The following is a 26,706-nucleotide window of genomic DNA, read 5'->3' on the forward strand; positions in this document are numbered from 1 at the left end:
CATGCATGCATGGTAGTGGTGAGGGGCGGGGAAGGAGCAGGGAGAGGTCAGCGAGGAGGATGGGTACCTATGCCCTCACCAAGATGGCACCCAGGGCGGACCTCCCCCCCCCCTTTCTAAGCCACTGTATCCAAGGCAGATATCTGAAAATCAGCACAAATGGAAAAATATAATAGAGACCAAGGACCTGATGTTCAAAAAAAGTTAACTAGTGTCAAGAGCTTACGCTTTCAGTTGAAAATTCATCTTATTGTAATTTAGGAGCTTAAAAGATATGCTCATAAATTTAGGCCTGCTATTCATTTGCTTAAATTGATGAACCTAGTACTGAAAATCAGTGTTAAGTCCGAACTTCTTTTCCCTGGCCTAAATCTGCCCTTGTTACCATCAACTTTTTATGCTCCGTTTTAAATTTAAGAGTTTAGTAAAAATTTTGAGTAAAACAAAATATATGAACTCAGTCCTAATACATTTTCAGAGATCAATTTAGGAGCATAACTCTCAAGATCAGGAGCATAAATCCTTTGAATATTAGGCTCTAAGTAAACATACTGCCCCATTGCAGACACTTAAACGCAGACCTGTCAAACAGAAAGGTATGTGGTCAAGAGGCTTTGCCTAATTGAATGGAAAGGTGAATTACCAGTAAGGCATATAATGGAGCTAATGTGCCTGCTGAAGCAATGAGGCCCTCTAGAGAGAGCATTAGAGGAGATTAGGGATAGTTTGGTTCATCTCAGGCCTATTTCTTGCCAAACCAGTCTGCAGTCCCTGCTAATGCCTTCTCTAGAGGGTTTTTTAAAATTGCTGTTTAGATGTAAATGATAAGTAAGTTTGCCTTTTGCTGTTTCATTAAATTTCATTAATGGCTTCTCTTAACTTTCTTATGCTGGCTGTTCCACATTTTCAGATTCCTTTATAAATTTAAAGCTTTCCATAGACAGATCCTAAATATGCTTTTGACTACAATCATCCCATTTGTCTGCTGACACTCTCTCAGCCTGCCTCTTTACCCCTTTTACATTTATTCTCTTATGAGTTCTCTTGCCTCCCACCCAAACTCCCTCCTTTGATGATGCCCCTCCCTCCCCCCTCCGCACAGCACTGCCTCCCTGCATCATCTCTTTTCTATCACTCTATAACAGGCTCCATAGCTGCTTTCCATAGGATTGGTTACCAAATGTCTGGATACCCCCGGACACATCCTCCTTTTAGAGGACTTGTCCAGGAGTCCGGACAGCTTTTCAAAACCCGGCACTTTATCCGGGTTGTGAAAAGCTTCCAGCTAGGAGCAACTTTGGAGGGGCATCTGCGCATGTGTGTGACACACGCCACCTGTGCACGAAGCCCTCCCGAAAAGTGAACAGGTTGCCGGGGGGGCGGAATAGGACGTGACTTGGGTGGAACTGGGCGGGCCTGGGGGGGCAGATCCGGGTCTGGATTTTAGTTCCGGAAAATCTGGTAACCCTAGCTTTCCACATCCTCCTCCTCTCCCTCAGTGCTGCCTCTTTTTTCTTATTCCACTGTTTACTTCTGCATTACCAGCCTTGCATTGAGGCTTCCCATTGCCTCTCCTCCTCCTCCCCTACCTCCCTCCCCTGATTACCGCTGCTGGGCTCAGGTTACACCAGCGTATCGCAAACGGTGTGCCACGGCGTACTAGTGTGCCGCCTGAGATTCAAGGTGTGCTGTCTGACGCCAGGGAAGAGGAGAGACTGCTGCTGGCTGACTGCCTACAGGACGTGCCTCTCGCGGCGAGTGGCACATTCTGTAGGCAGTCAGCTGGCGCCAGTGCCTCTCCTCCTCCCCGGCGCCTCTCCATACCGCTTCCCTTCCAGCATTTCCCCCGCTGGCAGCTCAGGGCCCTGTCTGGAGGGCCTTCGCACATGCGCAGCCATCGACATGATGATGTCACAGGTGCAAGTGATATCATAACATCAACGTCCAAGCACTTCGGGATGCCCTCGAGCCGTGGCCACCAGTTTAGCATTCCGTGGCTTCACAAAGTTTGCGAGACATTGGGTTACACCAAACCCCGGGGCACTGACAAAGATTCACATCACTATGTGGCTCTGGGCAAGACAAGTATTAGTGCTAGTGATCTGAAGCAACGGTAAACAATGTGCCAATTAAAGGAGGGGGAGGGCGCAAGGAGCACCCTCCCTAGCCCTCCTCCTCCATAGCTCAGCATTTCATGTGTCCTTCCAAGCACCCCTACCCCTAGAGACTGACATCTGACACCTCTCTGAAACTCCCATCCCTCTCCAGTGTACCACAGAGGTGTCATGGCGGCTGCAGTGATTCAACTTTGCTACCTGCACCCATAGGCAGAACACCTTTTTGTTTGGGGGGGGGGGCCCAAAAGCTGCACCGTAGACCATGCCCCAGACCTGCCTAAGCTCCTCCCAAGACCTAACCCCATAATAATAGTACTAATTGTAAACACCATTTCTTCCATTCATTTTTCAAATACTCACAATATAATCTTATTAATAATACACAATGGTAACCACAAAATTAACTACCACAAAATTAACTACACAAAATGCACTCTTTTTCCCCTCCTCACCACTGCACAGCATTTCTTCCTCTCTCCTCCACCTCCATGTGCAACGTCTTCCTCTCTCTCACTGTCCATGTCCACCATCTCTCTCTCATTCACTCCCTTGCTGCAAAGGGAGTGGGGAAAGAGAGAGAGGGATCCAGGGTGCCTCTCTCTCACCCTCTCTACTGCCACATCCAATATTTCTCCCTCTCTTATTCCCCTGACTGTGTGCAGCATCTTTTGCCTCTGCCCACTAGCCCCATGTCCAACATTTCTGCTTCTATCACCCCTCTCCAGCTCCATGCCACATCTCTTCCTCCATTCCCTCCACCACCATGTCTAACATTCCTCCCTCTTGCATCCATTTCTGTCTGCCCACTGTTTCCTTTCCACCACCACATCCAACATTTCTCCCTTTTATCTCTCTCTACCTCACTCCTCTCCCATCACCATGTCCAATATTTCTCCTCTTTCTTCCTTTCCCCCCCATGTACACCATCTCTTTCCCTCTCACTCACATCCATGCTTAACAATTCTCCCTTTCTATTCCCTCCCCCACCTCAGCATCTCTTTCCCACATCCTTTCATCCTATGTCCCAAGTTCATGCCCCCTCCCTCCCTTCTGTGTCTCAAGCTAGTGCTCTCTCCTTCCTTTCCAGCCTTTATCCCATGTTTGTGCCCCCTCTCTTGCTTGTGTCCTAACATGTCCCTCTCTCCATTCTGTGTCCCAAATTCATACCCCCTCCCTCATTTTTCTCAAGTTCATGCTTCCTTCCTTCCTTGTCTCAATGTGCCCCTCCCTCCAATGTCCCAACATACCCCTGTCCCTCCCTCCTGTGACCCAATGTAACATAGTAACAGTAAATGATGGTAGATAAAATATGCCTCTCTTTCTCCCTCCCTCTCTTTTGTGTCCCAAATTCATGCCCCATCCCAAGAGTGTGTACCCTCCTTCTTTCCAGCTACACTTCTTTCTTCACAAAGCCACAGGCAGTAGCAGCAGCAGAGTATGGCAAGAGGTCTTGGTGTGCTCCCAAGTATGACATCTCTCACCTCTCCTGGCCCCCAGTCCATATCCCCTCCGCCTTTCCCTAGCCTTTCCTTCTCTGCTTTCCCTGAGTTGTCCATCTCTTCCTCCCCCCTCTGTCCCCTTCTGTGAATCTCTTTCCTTTTCCCTATCTTGCCCCTCCTCCACCAAATTTCTCTCTCCCTCTCCCCATTTTGCCCCCCATCCATTTCTCCCTTTCCCCCTCTGCCTTCCCTCATGTCCATCTCTCCCTCTCTTACTCCATCTGTCCTCCAAATCCATCTCTTATCGTCCCTCTTCTGCCCCCTCTGACACCTCTCCCTGCCCTCCTACTCCCTCTGCCATCCCAAAATCTATCTCTCCCTGTCCCTCAAATATCTGACATCATTCCCTCCCTCCCTTACTCCATTCCTCACATCTCTCCCTCCTTCCCTCATCTGAGTCCAATATCTCTCCCTTCCCCCAGTCCCATATGCTCCTTTCTACAACTAGCTACCAGTCAGCATGCCTGCTGGTCGACACTCGGCCACACCCCTGCTGGCATCTACTTCTCTCCCTTCCTCCCACCTATGGCTTGTCTACGTTTAACTTCTTAGAAAAGCACTCTGCTGCCCTGCCGCTGGCCCTGGTGTCTTCTCTCCACTGCAGCCCGCCCTCTCTGACAAATTCCTGTTTCCGCTAGGGCGGGCTACAGTGGAGAGAAGACGCCAGGCCAGTGGCAGGGCAGCGCTTTTCTAAGAAGTTAAATGTAGAAACGCGGCGAGCAGGCGAGCAAGCTGGCGGGAGGGAGGAAGGGGGAGGAGTAGATGCAGGCAAAGGGGCACATTAGAGAGTGCTGACCAGCAGGCATGCTGGCTGGTAGCAAGGTGCCTCTCCCAGCCTCGCAAGAAGTGGATTCCCCCCACCCACACTGGATCACCCACAGGACGGACAATTTTTGGGAAGGCCAAGGTTCCTGTGGCCCCCTCCCCCTATTCTGACTCCTATGCCTGCACCAACCCCCATTGGCTTCCCTCTGTGGCATCCCGTCAATGAAGAAACAGGAAGAAGGGGGAGAAACTAGGTCGCCCCCTGAAGTAACTACCACTCTTACTGCTTTTTGCTGCACAGATATACCTAGGTGACCGTCCCTGCTGCACACATGACAACTAGCTGGAGATGCAAGATAAAGGTGAAGGAGTCTGCTAAAAGACTGTTCTTTTCTTGTACTTATGAAGGGAGCAGAGAATACAGTAAACTAGTATCAACATTTGTGACAGGCACGGAAATGCAGGAAATCAGCGGCCCTTATGATCATTTATTTATTTCTTGTAATTTGATATACTGCCTTACAACCAAAACATATCAAAGAGGTTTACAATCCAAATGTATTCCAGACATAAAAATAAAAATTATAAAAGCTAAATCTGCACTACCGTTGCAAAGAAAAAAAAAAGAAAAAAGCTTACTTTCCAATTAAATTATGCAATGCCTTCTGGTTTTCCTTAGAAGTTTGACATCGTGATCTGTCAAACATCTCCCCTGTCTTCCTGCATGCTATATCATTCACCAAGTGTACCAGAGATTGGGTGCATCCCCAAGAGTCTATAAACATAATAAAACCATTGCAAATATTTCTTGTGCTTAGATGCAATGCATAGCAGACATGTACTTTTTTCCTCCCTGTTAACGTTAATAAGTTACGTGGAGTAAGAAGAGCTGATAAGTGGGTTGGGATTTCCTGAGCCGGCAGAAAATGGTGCATTTAAAATTAAGTGGGAGTATCGGTGACTGAGCTGGATTACTGGAAACGCGCAGAAAATACTATGCATTTCATTTTAACACACTGGACCTACCTGTGCTTGTGCGCCCGTGTGCATTGGCGGGTGTGGCGAGGACTGATGGTGCGATGGGTGGGCATGGAGTTGCGAGTGGGAATGATGGTGTGGGTGGTTCTGCTGGTGATGAGGGTGGGGTGGCTGGTGCTGGTGCGGTGGGTACGGATGATGAGTTGGCAGTGCCTGGTGCTGATGGGGATGCGAGTGCAGGTGATGATGCGGTGTCTGTTCCTGCCGGGAGCTCATCATGTCCATCATGTGGCCCATTGTATTCATGTTCCCGTTGGACATGCTGGCAGGATGATGACTTAGTGCTGCCTTTAACCGCTGAAACACACAACAACAAGGACAAATATGTGGTCACTGCATTGTATCAGGTCAACAAACATTAAAAGACATTGCTCAACATACCTCCAAAACAATTTTGGACAAAATATTTGGACCTTTAAAGAGGCACCTTCCCTTGGCCAACTCAAAGTCAAGACATGCTTGAAAGACTGCCCTATCTCCTACTTCCCTGCAGGTGATACAGTACACTACATGAACATTTTAATAAAAGGTTATTTTCCATAGTATTCAGGAGCGTGCTCTGGGTGTACAGTACTCAGCTGTTCTCTATCCATACGACCCACTGCTCCTCTCCGATAGGTCCAGCAGGAGCTAGAGGACCACAGAGAAGATAACATTCTCTTACTAATTACTAGACTCTAAGCTATGAAGAAAATAATTCACCTGATCTTCAGCCTACAGTGGTTGGTGGTTTTAAAGGCACTGTCCACTACAGACTGAATCTAACTTGCTTATTCAATGCTGAGGCCAAGTCTGGGCTCACCCAGAAGTTATACTGCACAAGCATAGCTAACGGGACAAAGATAGACTGCTTCTTTGGTTGCCTGCCCATTGCCCATATAACTGCTAGCTGCTCCTTGGCACTAACCAAAAGTGCCAAGATGGTCAAAGGGGATATTTAGCAGCACTAAATATCCAGAGATGGCTTGCTGAGTGGAGTTTAAGCAGCCAGGCGTCTCTCCTGCTCACTTACACTCTGTTGAATGAATATTGACCCCCTATATTTTACTACTCTATTTAGAGGTGTAGAGTACTCTATATATTTCCAAAGCTGTAACACTGTTTTAAATAGTATGTGTAACAGAACAATTAAAGAAAAATAAATAACTTATTACATAGAAACAAAGTATGAGTTAATATGACGTGGTTTTTTTTGTTTTTTTTTTTAACAATAACAGATCTATGGCTTTTAAGCATCATAGCATGAAAACAGAATTCACCATTTGATTTAAGTTCAATATTTTTATAAGAATTTTGCATCATACAAAGGTATATTGCTCAAGTCCAGCAATATATAACAAGAAATGATATACAGGATCAATACATAAAGGTCAACAAAAAACAGTAATAAACCTATAACAAATACCCAAATCAGCCGTGTGTACCTAGAGTTATTAAAGATAAATTAAGATGACATGTTACGCCAAGAAATTGCTATGATATATTATAGCTCACTGAAAATTGTTAGTTACAATTGGTGTTAACGATAAACCAGACAATGGGGGCCCACATCCTTTAAAGCAGGGGTCTCAAAGTCCCTCCTTGAGGGCCGCAATCCAGTCGGGTTTTCAGGATTTCCCCAATGAATATGCATGAGATCTATGTGCATGCACTGCTTTCAATGCATATTCATTGGGGAAATCCTGAAAACCCGACTGGATTGCGGCCCTCAAGGAGGGACTTTGAGATCCCTGCTTTAAAGCAGTGATTCCCAACCCTGTCCTGGAGGAACACCAGGCCAATCGGGTTTTCAGGCTAGCCCTAATGAATATGCATGAGAGAGATTTGCATATGATGGAAGTGATAGGCATGCAAATTTGCTTCATGCATATTCATTAGGGCTAGCCTGAAAACCCAATTGGCCTGGTGTTCCTCCAGGACAGGGTTGGGAACCACTGCTTTAAAGGATCTGAGGGAATTCACCATTTTACTGTCTTAGAGTCCCTTCTCCCATCTCCATTTGTCAGAGGACGGCAAATTCAGGGAGACAGTGCTCTTCACATTTACACATGTAATTGCAGAATAAGGGGCATCCGAACCTAACTTTAGGTGTGAGGATTAGCATCACATTTCCATTGGTGCAGATGGCCGCATTCCAGAAGGGAGATTTTTTGGGGTCAGACCTGGGCTGTGGTCGTGAGGCTGCTTGTTGGTCTCTTTTTCCAACATCTTCAGCAGCAGCTAGAGGACAGGAAAATCAGGCATTGGGTCATTTCTAGCCACTTGCCTGATAGGTGGCTGCAGTTTTACCCAAGCATATTATAGTGGTTTGAAAGTTTGGTGACCTACAGCTAAAGTTACTGCAGCACACATTCCAGCAGATAGGTGCTTCCCCTTTCCTAGCACCAGTGATTTAATTTTACATTTTGTCCTTTTAATGCATGTGTGCTTATGTGCATGGTGATATTATCTCATGCAAATAAATATATAGAGTGGAACTGCCAGGTTGCTCAAGCAAAGAAAGGGAGAGTGTGACGCAGTGGTTAAAGCTACAGCCTCAGCACCCTGAGGTTGTGGGTTCAAACCCACGCTGCTCCTTGTGACCCTGGGCAAGTCACTTAATCCCCCTGTTGCCCCAGGTACATTGGATAGATTGTGAGCCTGCTGGGACAGACAGGGAAAAATGCTTGAGTACCTGAATAAATTCATTTAAACCGTTCTGAGCTCCTCTGGGAGAACAGTATAGAAAACTGAATGAATAACAGACCTGCTGTTGCTGAGGTAAGAAGACTATGCTTGGAAGTAATTCCAAATGCCTCTTAGTAACCTCTAATCTGGTGTCTAGTTGTGTAATAATGATTAACTTTATGTCTGGAGGCCTCTTGTCCACTGGAAGCTTTTTACCCTCATTATAATACCGCTACAGCTGACAGTGTGAGAGGCACATGGAGCTGAATTTTGTGCTGCTTTCAAAGGGCAGTTTTCAATGACATTTCCGTCTTCATTTAATGTATACTGATTTGTGCGTCTGGTAGCACTATAGAAATAGTAAATAGTAGTAGTACTATTGAGGAAGTACTGAGGCAACCTTTGCTACTGCAAAAGTGAAGGATAGCAAGCGTTAAGTACAATGCGCTGGTATGCAAGCCACGCCCATTCTCTGCCTATGACTCAGCCTGGTCCCACTTCCTATCACAGCATGCCGTTAATATGCAAAATATCATAGAAAACAGGGTAGTGAAAAGCACTATAGATTTTCAGCCACAGTCCTTATACTCCTCCAATTTCAATACAAAATTTACTTAATAACATCGTTTTCTTGAAAAAAAAAAACCCCCCAAGAATGTCATAAAGTAAATTTTGTATTGAAATTGTAGGAGTATAAGGACTGTGGCTGAAAATCTATAATGCTTTTCACTACCCTGTTTTCTATTTTGTACTATTTTGGGGTAGTTTGGTTTTTTTAAAATCTTTATTTCGTTTTTAATGCCAACAAAAAGTGCAATACAAATTATATACAAATAATGATAATCAATCAAGCACTTATAATCAATCAGTATCTATACAAAAGATAAAATTCCCTCCCCCATCCATCATTACCCCCCTCCCGCTCCCCCCCCTCCCGGATGTGTGGGTGAAAAACAACAGAAAATAAAGATAAAGGACAACTATAGCAAATCTACAAAAGATGTCAATGGACCCCAAACTAATTTGAATATCTTATTATGCCCCAGCTGTCAGCATTCATTTTCTCATATTTATAAGTTAAACATAAGGTCGCCCACCAAAGAGAAAAACTAAGGTGATCCCAATTCTTCCAGTTGCGAGTAATCATTTTGGGGTAGTTTTGAGAATTTTGAAATCTCCTATTTTTGTTAATATGCAAATTAGCATGCACAAACCTCCATGTCATCATGGTAACAGTTGGTACATTTATTCAGAAGTGGATAGGAAAGTGTGGCATAGTAGTTAGAGCTACAGCCTCGTGGGTTCAATCCCTGCACTGGTCCTTGTGACCCTGGGCAAGTCACTTAATCCTCCACTGCCCAAGGTGCATTAGACAGATTGTGAGCCCATGGGGACAGAGAGGGACAATGCGCAAGTTCACAAGCCCACTCTCCCCTCAGAAAGGATCTGTGCAGTCGCTACTCTATGATGAATTGAAGAAGTGATGATGTTGAAAACCTGCCGCAGCTCCGGCTCCTGAGTACGCTGTAATAGCGAAATGTGGTGCTACGTCAGGCTGGCTGGATACAGTCTGAATTGGAACAAGAAGGCATTTTATCATCTTTGTCTAAGAACCAGCAAACGCTTGTTAGAGTGTTGGAGAAATGCAATCAAACAACAAGTTGACTTTATTCAGAAAAGGTATTTGAATGAACTGAGTACAAGCTCCAGGTTTTCTTCCACCAGGCTGCTGCCTAGGTGGTTAACACAGATTTTATTAATTAGAAGTGCAAGATGGATCCATTCATTTTGTTTAGTATGAAAAATGATGCTACGACTTGAGTTATATAATAATTATAAGGCACCTTTTACTAAGGTGCGCCAGTGTTTTTAGTGCGTGCTAAAGATTAGCGCACGCTAACCACATGCTAAATGAAAAATACTAACGCAAGCTCTATGGCGGCGTTAGCGTTTAGCGCATGCGGTATTGTAGCGTACGCACAGCGCGCGCTAAAACCGCTAGCGCACCGTAGTAAAAGGAGCCCATAGTGTATTTATGTAGAGAGCCTGTCTTTTTTTGTATTTTTTATATTTAAGTATTTTCAACATATTACATCCATTTAAACATAATAAGATATGGATTTCAAAGTAATTATACATCAAAAAGGAAAAAAAAAACAAATTAAGGTAGATATTCATCCAGCCCACAAATTGAAGGAAGACAACTCTAATAATTCAGATAACATAAGGAAAAGAAAAATAGGAATAGAAGGAGGAAAATAAACTTCCCCCCCCATCACAGCCTATATACCTTCAAATGGCGCTACACTTATATATATCCCCACTGAGAAATATTAATATACTAGCCTTGTTTCTTTCCCTTAAGAAATAATTCTAACTGAAATGGGTCCCAGAAAACATTGGGAATCTAGACAAACATACTCTTTATTTGGGAAAACAAATAAAGAATTTACGGACATCTATGGTGGCATCTACAAAAGATTCTTTGAATATTCATTATAAGTTAGAAATGAGTGAAAATCAGGTTACAGCAAAGAATCTAAGATTGGTGAATTTTCCATTGACCCACTTGTTATCCCCTGAGATACTTTTGAGAAGGTATCTCAGGGAAATACTCGGGGTAACTAATTCTGATACTATGATGTTCTCTAACTTCTTTTATATACCTCAAAAGAAAAAATTTCCAGTAGAAGGGGGAATGGATCAATTGAGCTCTGTAGATGTAGATTTAACAAAATTCCTTGAAGATTCTCAAGAATTGATCCCAACCCGGGCTACTTTGTTAATTACCTGTGTAAATGAATTAGATAAAAATTTAATCTTGAAATTGTATTTCCAAAATAGAGAGGCAAAGTTTTGTGGAGATAAAGTTTTAATGTTTCCCGATGTGGCAAAGGCTACTCAACATAGGAGGAAAGCCTTTTTGGCTTTACGACCTAAAGTTCTTGAAATTGGTGCAACATTTTTTCTCAAATTTCCCTGTAAATGTTTGTTGCACATTGTAGAGAGCCTGTCTTATTATATTATATGCATATTAATTGTGGAAATCCTAAAAACCTGACTGGATTGCGGCCCTCGTTGCCCACCCCTGAACTACCCAATAAGGTGCGGAATATACCTTATCTCACATGCACCTAGTGCACACTAGCTTAATGTGGCAGATAGCGTGAAGCAGGTAACGCCAACTGAAGAGGTTTATCCACCTTTCAAGCTGATGCATGGTGGATAGATTTCTGTTATATAATAGCAAAGTTCTGGGAGCTCCACCAACATTTAACATGGAGGTTTTGCTGCTTCCATGTGTACAAGACTGACTTTAGTAAATAAGGCCCATGGTGAAACCAATAGGTCATATGAACTAGATTAAAATAAGTGGGGGAAGAAAACATGGAAACGCAGCCCAATGTCACTGAGGCTTAAAATGAGCTAAACCAAAAAGCTCCCAATCGCTCCAGCACTGTAGCTTCTTTTTACAAGCTCAATTGAAATGCCTCCCAATTAAATAATAATAAAAAAAAATAAATGCTTTCCTTTTAGCAGACAAAATGCAAACAATTTGCTGAATCCCTAGTGGGATTTGAGAGCTATGAGAATTAAAAGTGACTAATTGGACTGAAGAAAGAAAAATGTTTATAATGTTACAAATTTTTTTTTATTGCCAAGAGAAATTCATTGATGACAAGAAAATATAGCTTTCCAAGTGCATGTGTATATGTCCAAATCTGTGTCTATGTGTAATTCTGTGCATATTTATGTATTTATATATATCTTTGCATGGCTTTAGCTGTATTCTGCCCTGAAAAGCCAGAACACACTAACTGAAAATTTTGTCAAAATAAAGTTAACTCTCCAGATGTCCTGCCGTTCCTGTGTATTTCTTAATATGGAAACCATTTAACATTTGGATGCATTTTCAAGCCTGTAGCAAAACAGTATCTCTTGATAAGTGGGAGACATGTTAAGCCAAAACACTGCACTGTATTAGTTTTGGTCAAGAATTACAACATGGGGATTTATTCAAAGAAATCAGTCTTGGGGGGATTTTTCTCATATTTACAGTCCATTCTCATTATTCGTGCGTTCCCAATGCACAATATTGCAAATCTGCCATTGCATCCATTGTAGTCAATATTCCTCATTCGTGCTATTCACAGATCTGGTTTTTAAAAAAAACCCCAGCTTTCTTTGCTTTTACTTTCACTTTGCAGTCTGGCATTTGCTTCTAGATATGGCCCACAAGCATCCAGAGAGTGAATTACAAGCATCTACTCGTACTCCAAATGCTGTCACATGCAAGAACCTATCCCTGTTTTGGCGATAGGTTACATTGTTCACTTTCTGTGGTTTTGAGGAGCAACATGTTCTGCGGGAACCTAACTTCTATTTTCCCATAGACTCAGCCTTTTGTTATTCGTGATTCTGCAGTCTGCAAACATTTTTGTGAACTGTACTACTGTGAATATTTATGAGAACAGACTATATACACTTCTCCCTCCGAACCCGCGGTTTCAGTATCCGCGGATTCAGTTATTCGCGATTTTTTATTTTAAAAAAAAAAAAAAATAAAAGTTAATTCCGGACCTTCACTGCCTCCCCGGCATCCCGGACCTTACCTGGTGGTCTAGCGACTTTTGGGGCAGGAGCGATCTTCCTACACTCCTTCCCCATGCAGATCACTCATAGAAAATGGCTGCCGTGAGTTCCCGTTGTCCCATGGGGCAGGAGTGTTCATCTATACATACGGTAGAAGTCTGTGTGCCTGTATGGTTTGGTTTAGTTTATAAAAATTTCTATACTGTCTTTTGAAAAGTCATTGAGGGCTAACTGTAACCTACCCAGCCTATAGTACATGTGAATTTTATTTCTTTTTATTTATTCAATTTTCAATACCGTTCGCCCCAGGGAGCTAAGAATAGTTTACAATTATGTAGCATGAGGCTGTATATTCATGCAATGTTTTAATTTTTTGGTAAATGAATTCCATTAATCCATTCATAGTAGCACTGGTAACTTTTCTTTCTAGAAGATATTATCACAGATGATTGGTTTTGCATTTCTCAAAACTGTGAATTTGTGTCTGCAAAAATAACATGCTTCTTCACAGCAAAAATCTTTCTATAGAAAACCATCATTTAAATCAAGTCTTTCTAACTAGTGATTTAAGTCATGATTTAAATCAAATCCACCTTGGTGGCACCACAGTGAAACTTATCCATAGGCATGGTGTACCCACATGACAACTTCCCATGAGGAAGAAGACTCAATCAGATTTTCTGATGTATGGTAATACCTAGCAGTGCTACAGATTTATTTATTTATTTGTTCAATTTTCTATACCGTTCTTCCCTGGGAGCTCAAAACAGTTTACACAGATTTATTCAGGTACTCAAGCATTTTTCCCTGTCTATTCCGGTAGGCTCACAATCTATCTAATGTACCTGGGCCAATAGGGGGATTAACCCCCTCTTCTACGAAACAGTGCTAGCAATTTCTAGTGCAATGTATGGCGGCGGCGAAAAGGGTGAACAGAATGCTAGGAATGATAAAGAAGGGGATCACGAACAGATCGGAGAAGGTTATCATGCCGTTGTACTGGGCTATGGTGCGCCCTCACCTGGGGTACTGCGTCCAGCACTGGTCGCCGTACATGAAGAAGGACTACTCAAAAGGGTCCAGAGAAGAGCGACTAAGATGGTTAAGGGACTAGAGGAGTTGCCGTACAGCGAAAGATTAGAGAAACTGGGCCTCTTCTCCCTCGAACAGAGGAGATTGAGAGGGGACATGATCAAAACATTCAAGGTACTGAAGGGAATAGACTTGGTAGATAAGGACAGGTTGTTCACCCTCTCCAAGGTAGGGAGAACGAGAGGGCACTCTCTAAAGCTAAACGGGGATAGATTCCATACAAATGTAAGGAAGTTCTTTTTCACCCAGAGAGTGGTAAAAAACTGGAACGCTCTGCTGGAGTCTGTAATAGGGGAGAACACCCCTATTACCGTATTTTCACGCAGATAACGTGCACCCGTGTAAAACGCGCACACGGGTATAGCGCGCAGAAACCACGATTTTATGTACAAAAACTTTTGTATATCGCGCTCACGGGTATACCGCGCATGCAGCCCGACTGTCCTTTCGCCCGCCCCGACTCTCCTCTGGCCACCCCGACTCTCCTTTCGCCCTCCCCGACTCTCCGTGCGCTGTCCCGACTATCCGTTCACCCTCCCTGACTTTCCGTGCACTGCCCCGCCTCTCCGTGCGCTGTCCCGACTCTCCGTTCACCCTCCCTGACTTTCCGTGCACTGCCCCGACTCTCCGTGCGCTGTCCCGACTCTCCGTTCACCCTCCCTGACTTTCCGTGCACTGGTCGGGTTGGGCCCATGTGCCTCAGGCCGCGCCCCCAGGTGGGACCTAAGGCTCCAGGGCCTATTCTGATTGGCCCACGCGCCTTAGGCCCCACCAGTAGGCGGAGCTTTGGGACGGATGGGCCAATCCGGTCTCATTCCGTCGTTGGCTGCCTGCCGGACAGGCGGGTTTGGCTCCCGTCTGTCCGGCCAACTACCAAAGGTACGGGGAAGGGGGGTGGGGGTGTCGTGGGGGTCGGCCAGGGGGGTCGCGGGTCGGCTGGGGGGGCAGTCGGAGGTTCTTGGGGGGGGCGGTCGTTGGAGGGAGGGGGGTTTGCGTCGAGGGCAGGAGGGCCTGGGATCCCTCCTGCCCGTAATGTAGTGCGGGGTGGGGGTAGGGGGTCGCCGTGGCCAGGAGGGTTTGGGCTTACTCCTGGCCCGATATTGTCGGGGAGTTGGGGAGTCGGCCGGGCAAGAGGGCTTGGGCTCCCTCTTGCTCCGATCGTGGATGCGGGTGCGGGTGGGAGCGCGTGCGAGCGGTCGTTCGGGGTGGGGGTGCGAGCGGTCCTGCTGGGGGGGGGGGGGAATCGGGCGTCGGGCGGGGTGGGAACTATGTAAAAAAAATTTTGTATACCGCGCTCACGCGTATAACGCGCGAGGGGTATGCGCGGTAGGTAAAAACGCGTATAACGTGCGCGTTATATGCGTGAAAATACGGTACAGGGGATTCATGACAAAGTTAGACAAGTTCGTGCTGAATCAGAATGTACGCAGGTAGGGCTAGTCTCAGTTAGGGCGCTGGTCTTTGACCAGAGGGCTGACGCATGAGCGGACTGCTGGGCATGATGGACCATCAGTCTGATCCAGCAGCGGCAATTCTTATGTTCACTGAATGGCCCATGCTACTCCTGATGCTCATAGGAACTCTATGAGTGTAGGGAGCAGCGCGGGCCATTCAGCGCGACTCCCTGCACTAGAAACTGCCATCGTAGTTTTATAGAAGAGGGGGTAAGTGACTTGCCTAGGGTCACAAGGAGCCGCTTGGGCTTGAACCCATCATCTCAGGATACTGAGGCTGTAGCTTTAACTACTGCACCACACACTCCTAATGTATGGTAGCAACAGCTTACAAAATATTTATTTTGCATTGCTGAGTTAAGTTAGAGTTTGGTTCTCTTATACCACCAGCAAGTTGAAAACTCTTTGGACTCCTTTTACGAAGGCGCGTTAGGGCCTAAACGCGCGGAATAGCGTGCGCTAAAATGCCACGTGCGCTAGCCACTAGCGCCTCCTCTTGAGCAGGTGGTAGTTTTTTGGCTAGCGCATGCTAATCCGGTGCGTGCGCTAAAAACGCTAGCGCACCATCGTAAAAGGAGCCCTTTATGAGAAATGAGATGCATACATTGTGACTGTTAACTCCTTATTAAATTAAACAGCAGCCAGATATATATGCATTTCTCTTTAAATACCATTATATTCACACTTTGTTTATTTTTGTAATTTCTGATGCAAGACATTAAAAGCAGCAATAATCTTATGCATGTTGTTTATTGCAAGAATACTTTTATCTGCATAAAGGACAGGTGGTGTGGGTGGGGGGGGGGGGGCAGTGAGTAATAGTATCCGCAGAGTTTTCATTTCAGAAATCTCCACATGTACTTGGTGTGTGTGTGTGCCTGTTCGCATTTTCAAAGGAAAGATAAGAATAGCCTTACTGGGTCAGACCAAAGGTCCATCAAGCCCAGTAGTCCGTTCTCACAGTAGCAAATCCGGGTCACTAGGGCCTGGCCAAAACCCAAGAAGTAGCAACATTCCATGCTACTAATCCAGGGCAAGCAGTGGCTTCCCCCATGTCTGTCTCAATAACAGACTATAGACTGTTCCTCCATGAAATTGTTCAAACCTTTCTTAAAACTAGCTATGCTAACTGCTCTCTAGAGCTTATTATTCTATGAGTGAAAAAAATATGTACTTCTATTGGTTTTAAAAATATTTCCCTGTAGATAGTGACATGTAACCATTACCGCAGGAATTCCGCAGTTACCATGAGATTTCCCATGGTAACAGGGAAATGTTTACAGTTTGCCTGATATTACCATGGCAATGGTTGACTGCGGGAACTGGAATCGCTGCCACCATAATACTGTGGCAATGGGGACCGAGGGCACCCTCCCCAAGCCTACATTTTATATCTCCATGGCCTAGTGGCTTCTTAGGGGGCAGGAAAGTGCCCAGCATTTTCCTGCCCCTGTTAGAACCGCTTGCCACTGCCAGTCCAAAGATCCTCAAAATGGCTGCATTTCAGCACCTTGGTACAGAATAATACTTAAGCACAATCATTAGGGACTAACACAATGTCTCAAACTGTTTTAGCACACTAATCCCCTCTTCTACAAAACTGTGCTAGTAGTTTCTAGTGCGGGGAGCCGCGCTTGATGGCCCGCGCTGCTCCCGACACTCATAGAGTTCCTATGAGCATCGGGAGCAGCGTGAGCCATTCACGGCTCTCTGCACTAGAAACTGCTAGCAGTTTCGTAGAAGAGGGGGGAAATGGAGCAAATAATTTTCGCAGCACACTAAATGGAATAAATGTTTTTCACGGCATATTATAACTGAAATGATAAAATTGCAAAACCAACACAAAGTTAAATTTGAGAATTATATATGTAAAGTTCTGTAAGCTATGTATGGATAATTGTAACAACAGTGAAACTAAAGTAAATAGAATAGAATTGCTAATCAATGCGATGGATGTGCTTGTTTTTGAGTGCAGATTAACTCAAAACACGGCTCGATAGTTGACAAGCAAACACGCATTTCATCATCCACCACTTGCAGTTGTTCTCTTTTTTTTTTAAATTTAATTTTGGTCAGAGTTGAAAATCCGAGTTCGCAAAGATAAGAAGATCCAAATGGTAACAAAGCCTTGAGTGCTTTATTGATCAAATTAGGGTAACTACTGCATAAAAAATAAAAATAAAATTACTCGCCGTTAGCTTCAAGGACCAATCACATCATGAAATTGACAGACTCTTGCATACATGAAGTGTATGTCATCTATTCAAGTGTATTCTATAAAAACAAAGTAAAATTCTGAAATCTCTCGTGGCATACAGTTTGAGAGACACTGGACTAACACAATGATCAGGTTAGCCTATCATACATATGATATACTATTAATATCTATACACAAGGAAAGACAGGCTTAAAAACTTGGCTATTCTCCAAATTATAACCTTCTTCCCCTCTCTGGTACTCTAAGCCCTAACCTCTCTTTATACTTAGTTCTATAATTCCATTGAAGTTCCGTTCTTCCCCAACTCCTGTAAACCGTGCCGAGCTCCACATTGTGGAGAAGATGCGGTATATAAACCCAAGATTTAGTTTAGTTTAGTTTAGTTTAAAATAAAAAAAATTACGATTTTATCACAGTGACATCTGTATTAGAGAATAACATGGGGACAAATTTTCCCCATCCCCACGGAAACTCATTTTCCCATCACGGCACATTCTTTTCCTGTCCCTGCTCCATTCCTGCAAGCTCTGTCCTTAGCTGCGCAAGCCTGAAACACTTTAAAATTATAAGTATTCGAAGCTTGTGCGGTTAAGGCAGAGCTTACAGGAATGGGGCCGGGACAGGGACAAAACTCATGGAGACGGGATGGGGAAATTGAGTTCCTGCGGGGACAGGGAAAAATTTGTCCCCGTGTCATTCTCTAATCTGCATTTACACTCGCATAATTACCAGGTTCTCTGTAGGCCTATCAATGGCTAATGACATCTGGAGAATTAGATTTCCAAGAAGCACAAAGCTCTGGTCTTCACTAAAACAGAATCGTGAAAAAGGATTAAGAACACAATACCAATTATTTGCCTATATTGATATATAATATCCACACAGAGAGTTTATGTAAACATCTTGCGGGTTGCCAGTCAGTATTGATGATCTCCATATTGTAATTGAAAACAGTTCCTCACTAATTTGTGAAGCTAGAGTGTTCAGATACAGTCAGTCCATTAGCTATCTTTAAATAAACATACGCTGGGAAATTTGATTCTTACACTAACTTTGTCTAATTGCTATTGAGCTGTATTTAGCCAAATGTCAGAACTCATGGCCAAACCATATTAGAAGGAAAGACAGAACTAGCTGTTAGGTACTGGAAAAATTAATCAAGCAGCTACACTGAAAAAAAAAAAAAATAATGCATAAGAACGTCTGAACTCATTTGATCTTCAGCCTGAAACACAAGCCCTGCCAAAATTAATAAATTGTTCACAATCAGAAACCAAGCCCTTGGGAAGCTCCCATGGGAATGGCAACAGCAGTGCATATCTGTCATATCAAAAGTCACAGACAATCCCAACAAAATACCAAAATAAATAGTTTCAGGACAAGTTTACTCAACCAGAGAGGACCGCACACAGTTCCAGGCTTCATTGCGGCCTCCTCGTTTTAATTGCTCTGGTGTTCATTCACAAGCTCTCGGTTACCGCAAAGTCTCTTCTTTCCGTAGATCAACCCCCAGTGGCATGAATGAGTGTTAGAAAAGGAGTGTCCAATCTCGGCCCTTGCCCAATCAGATTTTCAGGCTTTCCACAATGAATATGCATGAGATCTATTTGCATACAATAGAGGAAGTAACTATGTTTCCACAACAGCAGGGACAATATATCAACCAGAGTCAGAAAAGAACGTAAGGTAACAGGATAGAGACTGACTCGCTCAGTAAAGCCAACATATGAGAAGGACAAGCACTACACTTTTGGTTTTTGTATTTCAGACCACAGTTTGAATATCCTTACCAGTGTGATTTTTTTGCAAGCATTTGTCTCTTGTGTGTGGCGGGGTCTCCTGAAGCAGATGCCGAAACGGGGCCGCGTCGGGACCCTGAGTATAGCTTTATGCTTACAAGATAAGTACACTTTCTGTACAACCTGAATGCAATCACCTATTGTACTTTTTTCAAAGACGAATCAAACTCATATATTACTATTGAAAGCAGTTACAAATAGTCGCCTTCTTGAGTTGGACTTGCCCTTACTGCATATCTAGCTATGATTGGATGCAAAACTCTTTTCCTAAGAGAGGATAATCTTCCCCTCTTCAGAGTTACAAGTCTCTGAGCTTTGTGACAGTAGCGCTTGTCCTTCTCATATGTTGGCTTTACTGAGCGAGTCAGTCTCTATCCTGTTACAATAGAGGAAGGCCATGCAAATAGATCTCATGCATATTGAGTTCAGTTTATTTGATATACCGCAAACATAAAACATAGTTAAAATCTAGGTGGTTTACAAAAGAAAATTAGCCAGGGTGGGGAAACACACTGATAAATAATTGACAAAACATGACTGGAACAAGAGAAGATATAGTGAAGGGGTGATCACAATAGCATCAAGGATCAATGGGTGGGGGGAAACACATGAATGATATTGAAAGGGTTTATTACCAGTGGGAGAATTGATTTGATCATGAATAAGATGCATAAGGTGAAGGAAGCTATGCATCAAAGCTAGTAAAAATGATAATAATAAGCATTAAATTTTGAAAAAGAGTGTTTAGTCTGCAGATAGAGAGGAAGAGAATTCCATATAATAGGAGCCATAACTAAGAAGGAAGAATTTCTGTGAACATCTAGGAATATCTGTCTGAAGAAAGGATAGTCAATAGATGCTGCTGAGAAGAATGGAGCGCCCTCTGAAGGGAGTAATGATCTAGAAGGCTGTATGGAAAAGAGGGAAGGCCAGAAGACTGGATCTGAAAGACAGAATATTATATTAGGGAAATCCTGGAAACTTGCTTAGGTTGCATTTATTTATTCAATTTTCTATACTGTTCTCCCAGGTGAGCTCGGAACAGTTTACATTTTTCTGTCTGTCCCTTGTGGGCTTACAATCTATCTAATGTACCTGGAGCAGTGGAAGATTAAGTGACTTGCCCAGGGTCACAAGGAATAGGTGATTTAACTGCTGCGCCACATTCTCCTCTGTTGCAGGGGTTGCAGCCCTCGAGAATTGATATTGGACACTCCTGTTTTAGGACTTTCACCATCTGCAGCGACGGTAAGTAATCTGTAGGTGGGGTGATGCCATTCAAGATTGCTGATATGGCATCTTTCATGCCAGGGAAGATGGCGAGTAGATAATCGTGCATCTTTCCCAAAGCACTTTATCAGCTCTTACACTACGTTAAGAATAAACATCTCCTACAGTTTAACTTTGTCCTGTTGTCTTATCCTACACTTATACTTAGAGACTCTTTAGTACTACTACTATTAATTATTTCTATAGCGCTACCTGACGCACGCAGCGCTGTACAGAGTCACAAAGAGTAAGAAAACAGTCCCTGCTTGAAAGAGCTTACAATCTAAACAGGCAAGACAGACAAACAGGATGTCATGGATACAGTTAAGGGGAATGGTTAATCAGTGGGCTGGGTTGGAGGGCAGAGGAGGTACAGGACAATCAAGCCATTGTGACATCACTGATGAGATTGGCTCTTATTGGTGGAAGAGCCATTATGACATCAGAAGCTCAGCTCTGCTTCCCAAAGACAAACAGGATGTCATGGATACAGTTAAGGGGCTGGTTTGGAGGGAAGAGGAGTAGGGTTAAGGATTGAAAGCTATATCAAAAAGGTGGGTTTTCAGTCTGCTTTTAAACAAGGGAAGGGAAGGAGCTTGACGGACAAACTTGGGTAATTTATTCCAGGCATAGGGGGCAGCTAGATGAAAGGAATGAAGTCTGTAATTGGCAGTAGAGGAGAAGGGTAACGCTAAGAGTGACGTAACTGAGGAACGGAGTTCTCTGGAAGGTGTATAAAGAGAGAGAAGCGAGGAGAGATATTGAGGGGCAGCAGAAGGAACACACTTGTAGGTCAGCAATAAGTACAGGGCTCTGTCACCCTTTGCCCTGAGTGTTTCCTTTCTTTATTCCTTAAATCTTGTTTCAAATTCTTTCACATGAGTTCAGTATACAGGACTGTGAACCTCACAGACACTCTAGAGCAGTGTCTCTCAAACTTTCTTGAGCCGGGGGCACACAAAAGGTAGTGGCCACGGCTTGAGGCACCCAGAAGTGTGTGGACATTACCGTGATGACATCATCACGTCGATGTCCGCGCATGTGCAGAGGCCCTCCAGACGGGCCCTGAGATGCCAGTAGGGGGTGCCAACAGGGAAGAGGGCCAGAGAGAAGGAGAGGCACTGGCGCCAGCTGATTGCCTACAGCTGTGTTTCTCAACTACTTCAAGCTAAGTACCCCCTAAGTCTAACAAATATCAACTGAGTACCCCAATCACAGACCTCCCAAGCTCCGCCCTAAGCTCACCCGAGCTCTGCCTCAGATCCCACCCCCTTTACTAATTGTAATGCAATTTTTTGCATTCATTTTTCATATACACAGCAAATATAAATTCTTAAAACTGACACATTTCAATCACTATATTGAAAATAAAATCATTTCCCCTACCTTTGTTGTCTGGTGACCAGGGCTGGATTAAAGGGTAGGCCCAGTAGGCATGTGTCTCAGGCCTGAAAACATCAGGGGGTCCCACCGGTGTGGCGCTATGATGTCACGCATCAACGAGGACTGCCCAATCTGATTCGGCGATGGTGATTCCTACCTGCTTCCTGCCTGGCCCTGCACTGCCGCAGTCATCTCCCAGCCTCAATGGGTGGGGTGTGGATAGGGCAGGGCTAGGGGGCACAGTGTACTTGTGTGCCTAGGGGTCCTCGAAGAATTAATCCTGCCCTGCTGGTGACTTTATTTTTCTGTGCTTTTAACTATGTTTCCAGGTCCTTCTTATCCATTGACTGTTTTTCTCTCCTTCTTCACTTTCTGCCTTGCATCCATCTTTGGCATTAATTTAACATTCAATTTTTCCATTTTTCTGCTTTCTTCTCAAAATCTACTTTTCCATATCTTACCTTCTCTTCCTGTCTCTCTCCCCTTCCCTCCCCGTTTCCATGATCTGACATCTCTCTCCTTCCCCCCCACCCAAGTAGTTCCACATCTCTCTCCTTCCCTCCCTCTGACAGGGGTCCAACATCTCTCTCCTTCCTTTCCCCCCTTCCCAGTCTATCATCTCTCTCCTCTCCTTCCCATAATCTGGCATCTCTCTCTACTACTACTACTACTATTAATATTTCTATCAGACTCCCTTCCTACTGCAACAATATTCTTTCCTTCCCTCCCCCAACCCCACTCACAACTAATATGATCTCTCCCCATGCACCATCTTACCCTCTCCTCCAGTGTGCAGCACCTTTCCTTTCCCTCCTCTTCTGCTAGGTCCTGCAGCACCTCTTCCTCTCCCCTACCCATGTCCAGCAGTACCTCTCTTCCCTTCCCTTTCCCTCTTCTCCTGTTCATCAGTACGTACTCCTTCTCTTCACCACACAGCTGCCGCTAGCATTTGTTTAGACACAGTTCCATCAGGCAGCCTCGGGGCCTTTGCTAGGCCGGCCCGTGAATGATGAAAAAGGAAGTTGCATCATCGAAGCGGACCAGCCTAGCCTGCCCATGAACCATCCCTTATCCTCCCCAACACCATCCCAATAAAGGCAGGAGGGATGCCTACCCTCTCCTGCCACTGGATGCTCCGAACCTCCCCCCCACCTGTACCTTTGTGAGAGCAGGAGAGATGCTTGGTCCTTCCTGCTCCGAGGCCCACCAGTCCAAAATGGCAGACCTTCCCCTCCCCAGTGCATCATAAGACCTGACTGGCTCAGGTGCCTAAGGTCCCTGCCGAAGCACCAGTTAGTAAACCTCAGAGAGCATTTTACAAGATTACAAAGAAAGTCAAGCTCTGTACCTCTTACCAAAGAGCCACCACCATCGTGGCTATGATGAAGGGTAGGTAATAGAGAACTAAACACAGGATTTGTACATAAGGTCCTCATGATGCCTTAGTTTAATGTGGTTAGGGGCCATCAAGAAATAGAAGCATGGAAATGAGCAACAAACTGCTAAATCTTTTAAAAATCCCACTCCTCTAAAGCAAGAATTGGGTCAATGCTGTGAGTCACTGACAAATTCTAGTTTTGTAGCAATTTGTAAACTATTTTCCAAAAAGAACATTTGCTGTACTATTCATTGGAGAATGACACGGGAACAAATTTGTCCCCGTCCTCGTGGGATCTATCTCCATCTCTGTCCCATCCCCACAAATTCTGTCCCTGTCCCAACCCTGCAAGCTCTGTCCTCATCTGCAGAAGCCTTGAACATGTATGATTTTAAAGTGTTCGAGGCTTGTGCAGATGAGGACAGAGCTTGCAGGGATGGGGCAGGTACAGCACTCGTGGAGACAAGACAGGAATGGAGACAGATCCCTTGGAGACAGGGATAAATTTATCCCCGTGCCATTCCCACACCAAATTATCTGAACATGTCAGAGGGGACATGGGGATTCTGACAGCGGTGTAGGTTGTGTCCTGGAATTCCTTTAATTGGAGAGGTAAAACAGATTTTAGGAACAGGCAGGGGATGTACAGGCCAACAAGAACATAAGAATTGCCTAATGGAAGGAATGATGACAACATGTACCAATGTTGATGCTGTTGATTTTGACTACTGGTCATTGTTACCTGTTTATTGTATTTTTTAAAATACTAATAAAGATGATTGAACTAAAAAAAAAAAAAAAAAAAAGAATTGCCTAATGGGACAGACTGAAGGTCCATCAAGCTCAGTATCCTGTTTCCAACAGTGGTCAACCCAGGTCCCAAGTACCTAGCTAGATCCAGATTTTTAAGGATGTGCAGTTCAGATCCGTGAGGTCCACGAGGTCAGATGCAATGCAGCCATTTGCACAAGTTTCAAGTTTCTTTATTTTTGATATACAGTCTATGAAAACAAGTGTCTAAACGGTGTACACATTATTTAACCCCCCCCAACCCCCCAGCTATTTTCCATCCAGTGTCATATCGCGGGGGCTCTCAGAATCAGCGCGGAGGGAGAGATCTGGAGGAAGGGACGATCGGGCTAATTAGCAAAAGCCACGGTGCGCCTCCTCCCTCCTTAGCCATTAGGGAAGGCAGAGCCGGGGGCCTGAGCTGAGCGTGCAGGGAAAGCGGTGGAAAAAGCTAAAAGGCGGACCCTGTCAATGCACAGACCTCAGATTTTTAAGGACGTGCGGTCTGTAAGATCCGCGTTTTACCCCTTCCCGGATTTTGTCAATAAAAGTGGGAGCGTGTGTGAGTCTACTTTTAAAGGTGTACAGTACCTACGGGCAGAAAGAAAGCTGCATGGCAAAACGTAAACACGAGAAAGCAGATACTGCAGCCCAGCCCTAATGAACTCACAACTCATAACACTCCTTCAACAAGCATCTTGTCTGCTTTAAGCACCGTTCGGGTCAGAACGCACTCTGCCAGTGGTGCAGACAATCCCCCTTTCCCACAGAATAGCACGGAATTTTACCATTCCATCACAGACTAGCAGTGTTCACAACCCGTTATCAACAGGGCCAACTTGAGCAAGCTCCTCGCTCACAGCGACGCTGGCCTGGAACGCAGCCAAAGCAGAGAAGAAAAGAAAGGAGATGAGGGCTAGGCAAGAGTAAAGTGAGGTGGGGTGATAGTGGGAGGATTGAAACCGCTCATTCTCCTATTTCTTTTTTTTTTTTCTGGCAGTTCAAGCAGCGACAGATAATTTATCACACATTTTGCTGGCACTCCAGCTGGCAGTAAAGAGAGGTATCTGTTTATTAATTCAATTAGAGTGCTTATTTATCCATAGAGGGCTAAAGGTGCAGTCACAGGCTAAGCTGTGCCAGTGTCAGCCTGTCTGCAGCCGAGACAGATGAAGACAAAAAGAATGAGCCTCCCTTACTGCCGACACTTTCTGATGTTCCCTGTTTACAGAGTTCCTATATTATTCCCCCCACCCCTACCCCATTCCGTAAGGAATGTCAGGTGCTGGGCAGAAAAGGTGAACCACAGACTAATTAAGCAAGATAGGGCTAGATTCACAAAGCAAACCGATCATGTACCGATCGGTTTGTGACCCCTTAGCGACCCCGGCCCGATTCACTTACCTCTCTTCCGACCACCTTCCGATCTGCGCATGCAAATGAGGGCAACGGCATGCAAAGTAGGCAGGGACATGATTCACTAAAGAAAACCCTGCAACACCGACTGGGCTGGCCGATCAAAAAAAAGCAACTGCTGAGGACCAGTCGCCGAAGCCCTTTCCGGTGCCCTGCCTTCTGCCGCCCTGCTCTCTGTCCTGTCAGCCTCTATCCTGCAGCCCTGAATGTGCCTGCCTCCCTGCCCCGAACCTGCTGCATGCCTACTTGCCCCGAACACGCTGCCTGCCTGCCTCACTTCCCCGCACTTCAAGCCCATGGTTTTAATCTGCGGGCTTAAGTGGGTTAAAACTACGTGCTCCACTAAAACGATCGCCTTTAAAAAACAAAAATCTATGCTGGCCCTGAGGTCCAGCGCATGCGCAGATTGCTATCGAGTGATCCAGGAAGGCAGATGGGGGCGTTCCTCCAATCGCCCCATCTGCACATTGGGGCTTCATGAATTCATCGGACCTGCCCGGATTGGGCCCGATCGGGCAGGCTCGTGAATCTAGCCCATAGTTTGCTAAGTCAAAGGAGAAAATTACCCCCAGAAGATAGATGTTTTCCCCTTCTCAATTTTTAGTACTTAAAAATTCACATTTTGCTGTAGGAATATTTAAGATGTTTAAATGTATTTAGTCGGTTTTCTACACTGCTCTTCAAGGGGAGCTCAGAATGGTTTACATTAATTTATTCAGGTATGCATGCATTTTTCTCTGTCTGTCCTGGAGGTCTCTCAATCTGTCTAATGCATCTGGAGCAATCTGGGGATTAGGTGACTTGCCAGAGTCACAAGGAGCAGCTTGGGCTTGAACCCACAACCTCAAGGTGCTGAGGCTGTAGCTTTAACCATAGGCATCCGAATGGAGGGGGGGGGGGACAGAGGGGCCATGGCATCCCCAAAAATTGGCAATCGGAACTTGGAAGTATGGTTCTCCCGACGCCCCAACCTACTACCTCTCTGGTGGTGTAATTTAAAATCTTCGGGCAGACGATGGCACAGTGAAGTGAGCCTCCCACCGTCTGCCTGCCCCGGAAGTGTTCTTTATGCAATGTCCTGCCTATGTGGAAAGAGGAAGTGCTGCAGAAAGAACACTTCCAGAGCAAGCCGACGCCAGGAGGCTTCCTTCATTCTGCTGCCGGCTGCCCAAAGATTTTAAATTACAGCGGCAGGGAGGTGTTAGGTGGGGGAGTCGAGAACTGGGGAG

The 26,706-nt window shown here is 44.9% G+C and overlaps 1 protein-coding gene across 5 annotated transcripts in view; it reads right to left on the reverse strand.

The window, feature by feature from the left end:
* Positions 1–26,706, reverse strand: part of CREB5 (cAMP responsive element binding protein 5) — a 786,358-nt gene that overhangs the window by 36,670 nt on the left and 722,982 nt on the right. For all 5 annotated transcript variants that reach the window (XM_033930760.1, XM_033930759.1, XM_033930762.1 and 2 more), the window contains one exon: positions 5,408–5,716. In XM_033930760.1, the coding sequence (XP_033786651.1) occupies positions 5,408–5,716 (309 nt within the window). The remainder of the gene's footprint in view (positions 1–5,407; positions 5,717–26,706) is intronic.

Source organism: Geotrypetes seraphini, chromosome 2, assembly GCF_902459505.1.
Source record: "Geotrypetes seraphini chromosome 2, aGeoSer1.1, whole genome shotgun sequence".
Taxonomy (NCBI): domain Eukaryota; kingdom Metazoa; phylum Chordata; class Amphibia; order Gymnophiona; family Dermophiidae; genus Geotrypetes; species Geotrypetes seraphini.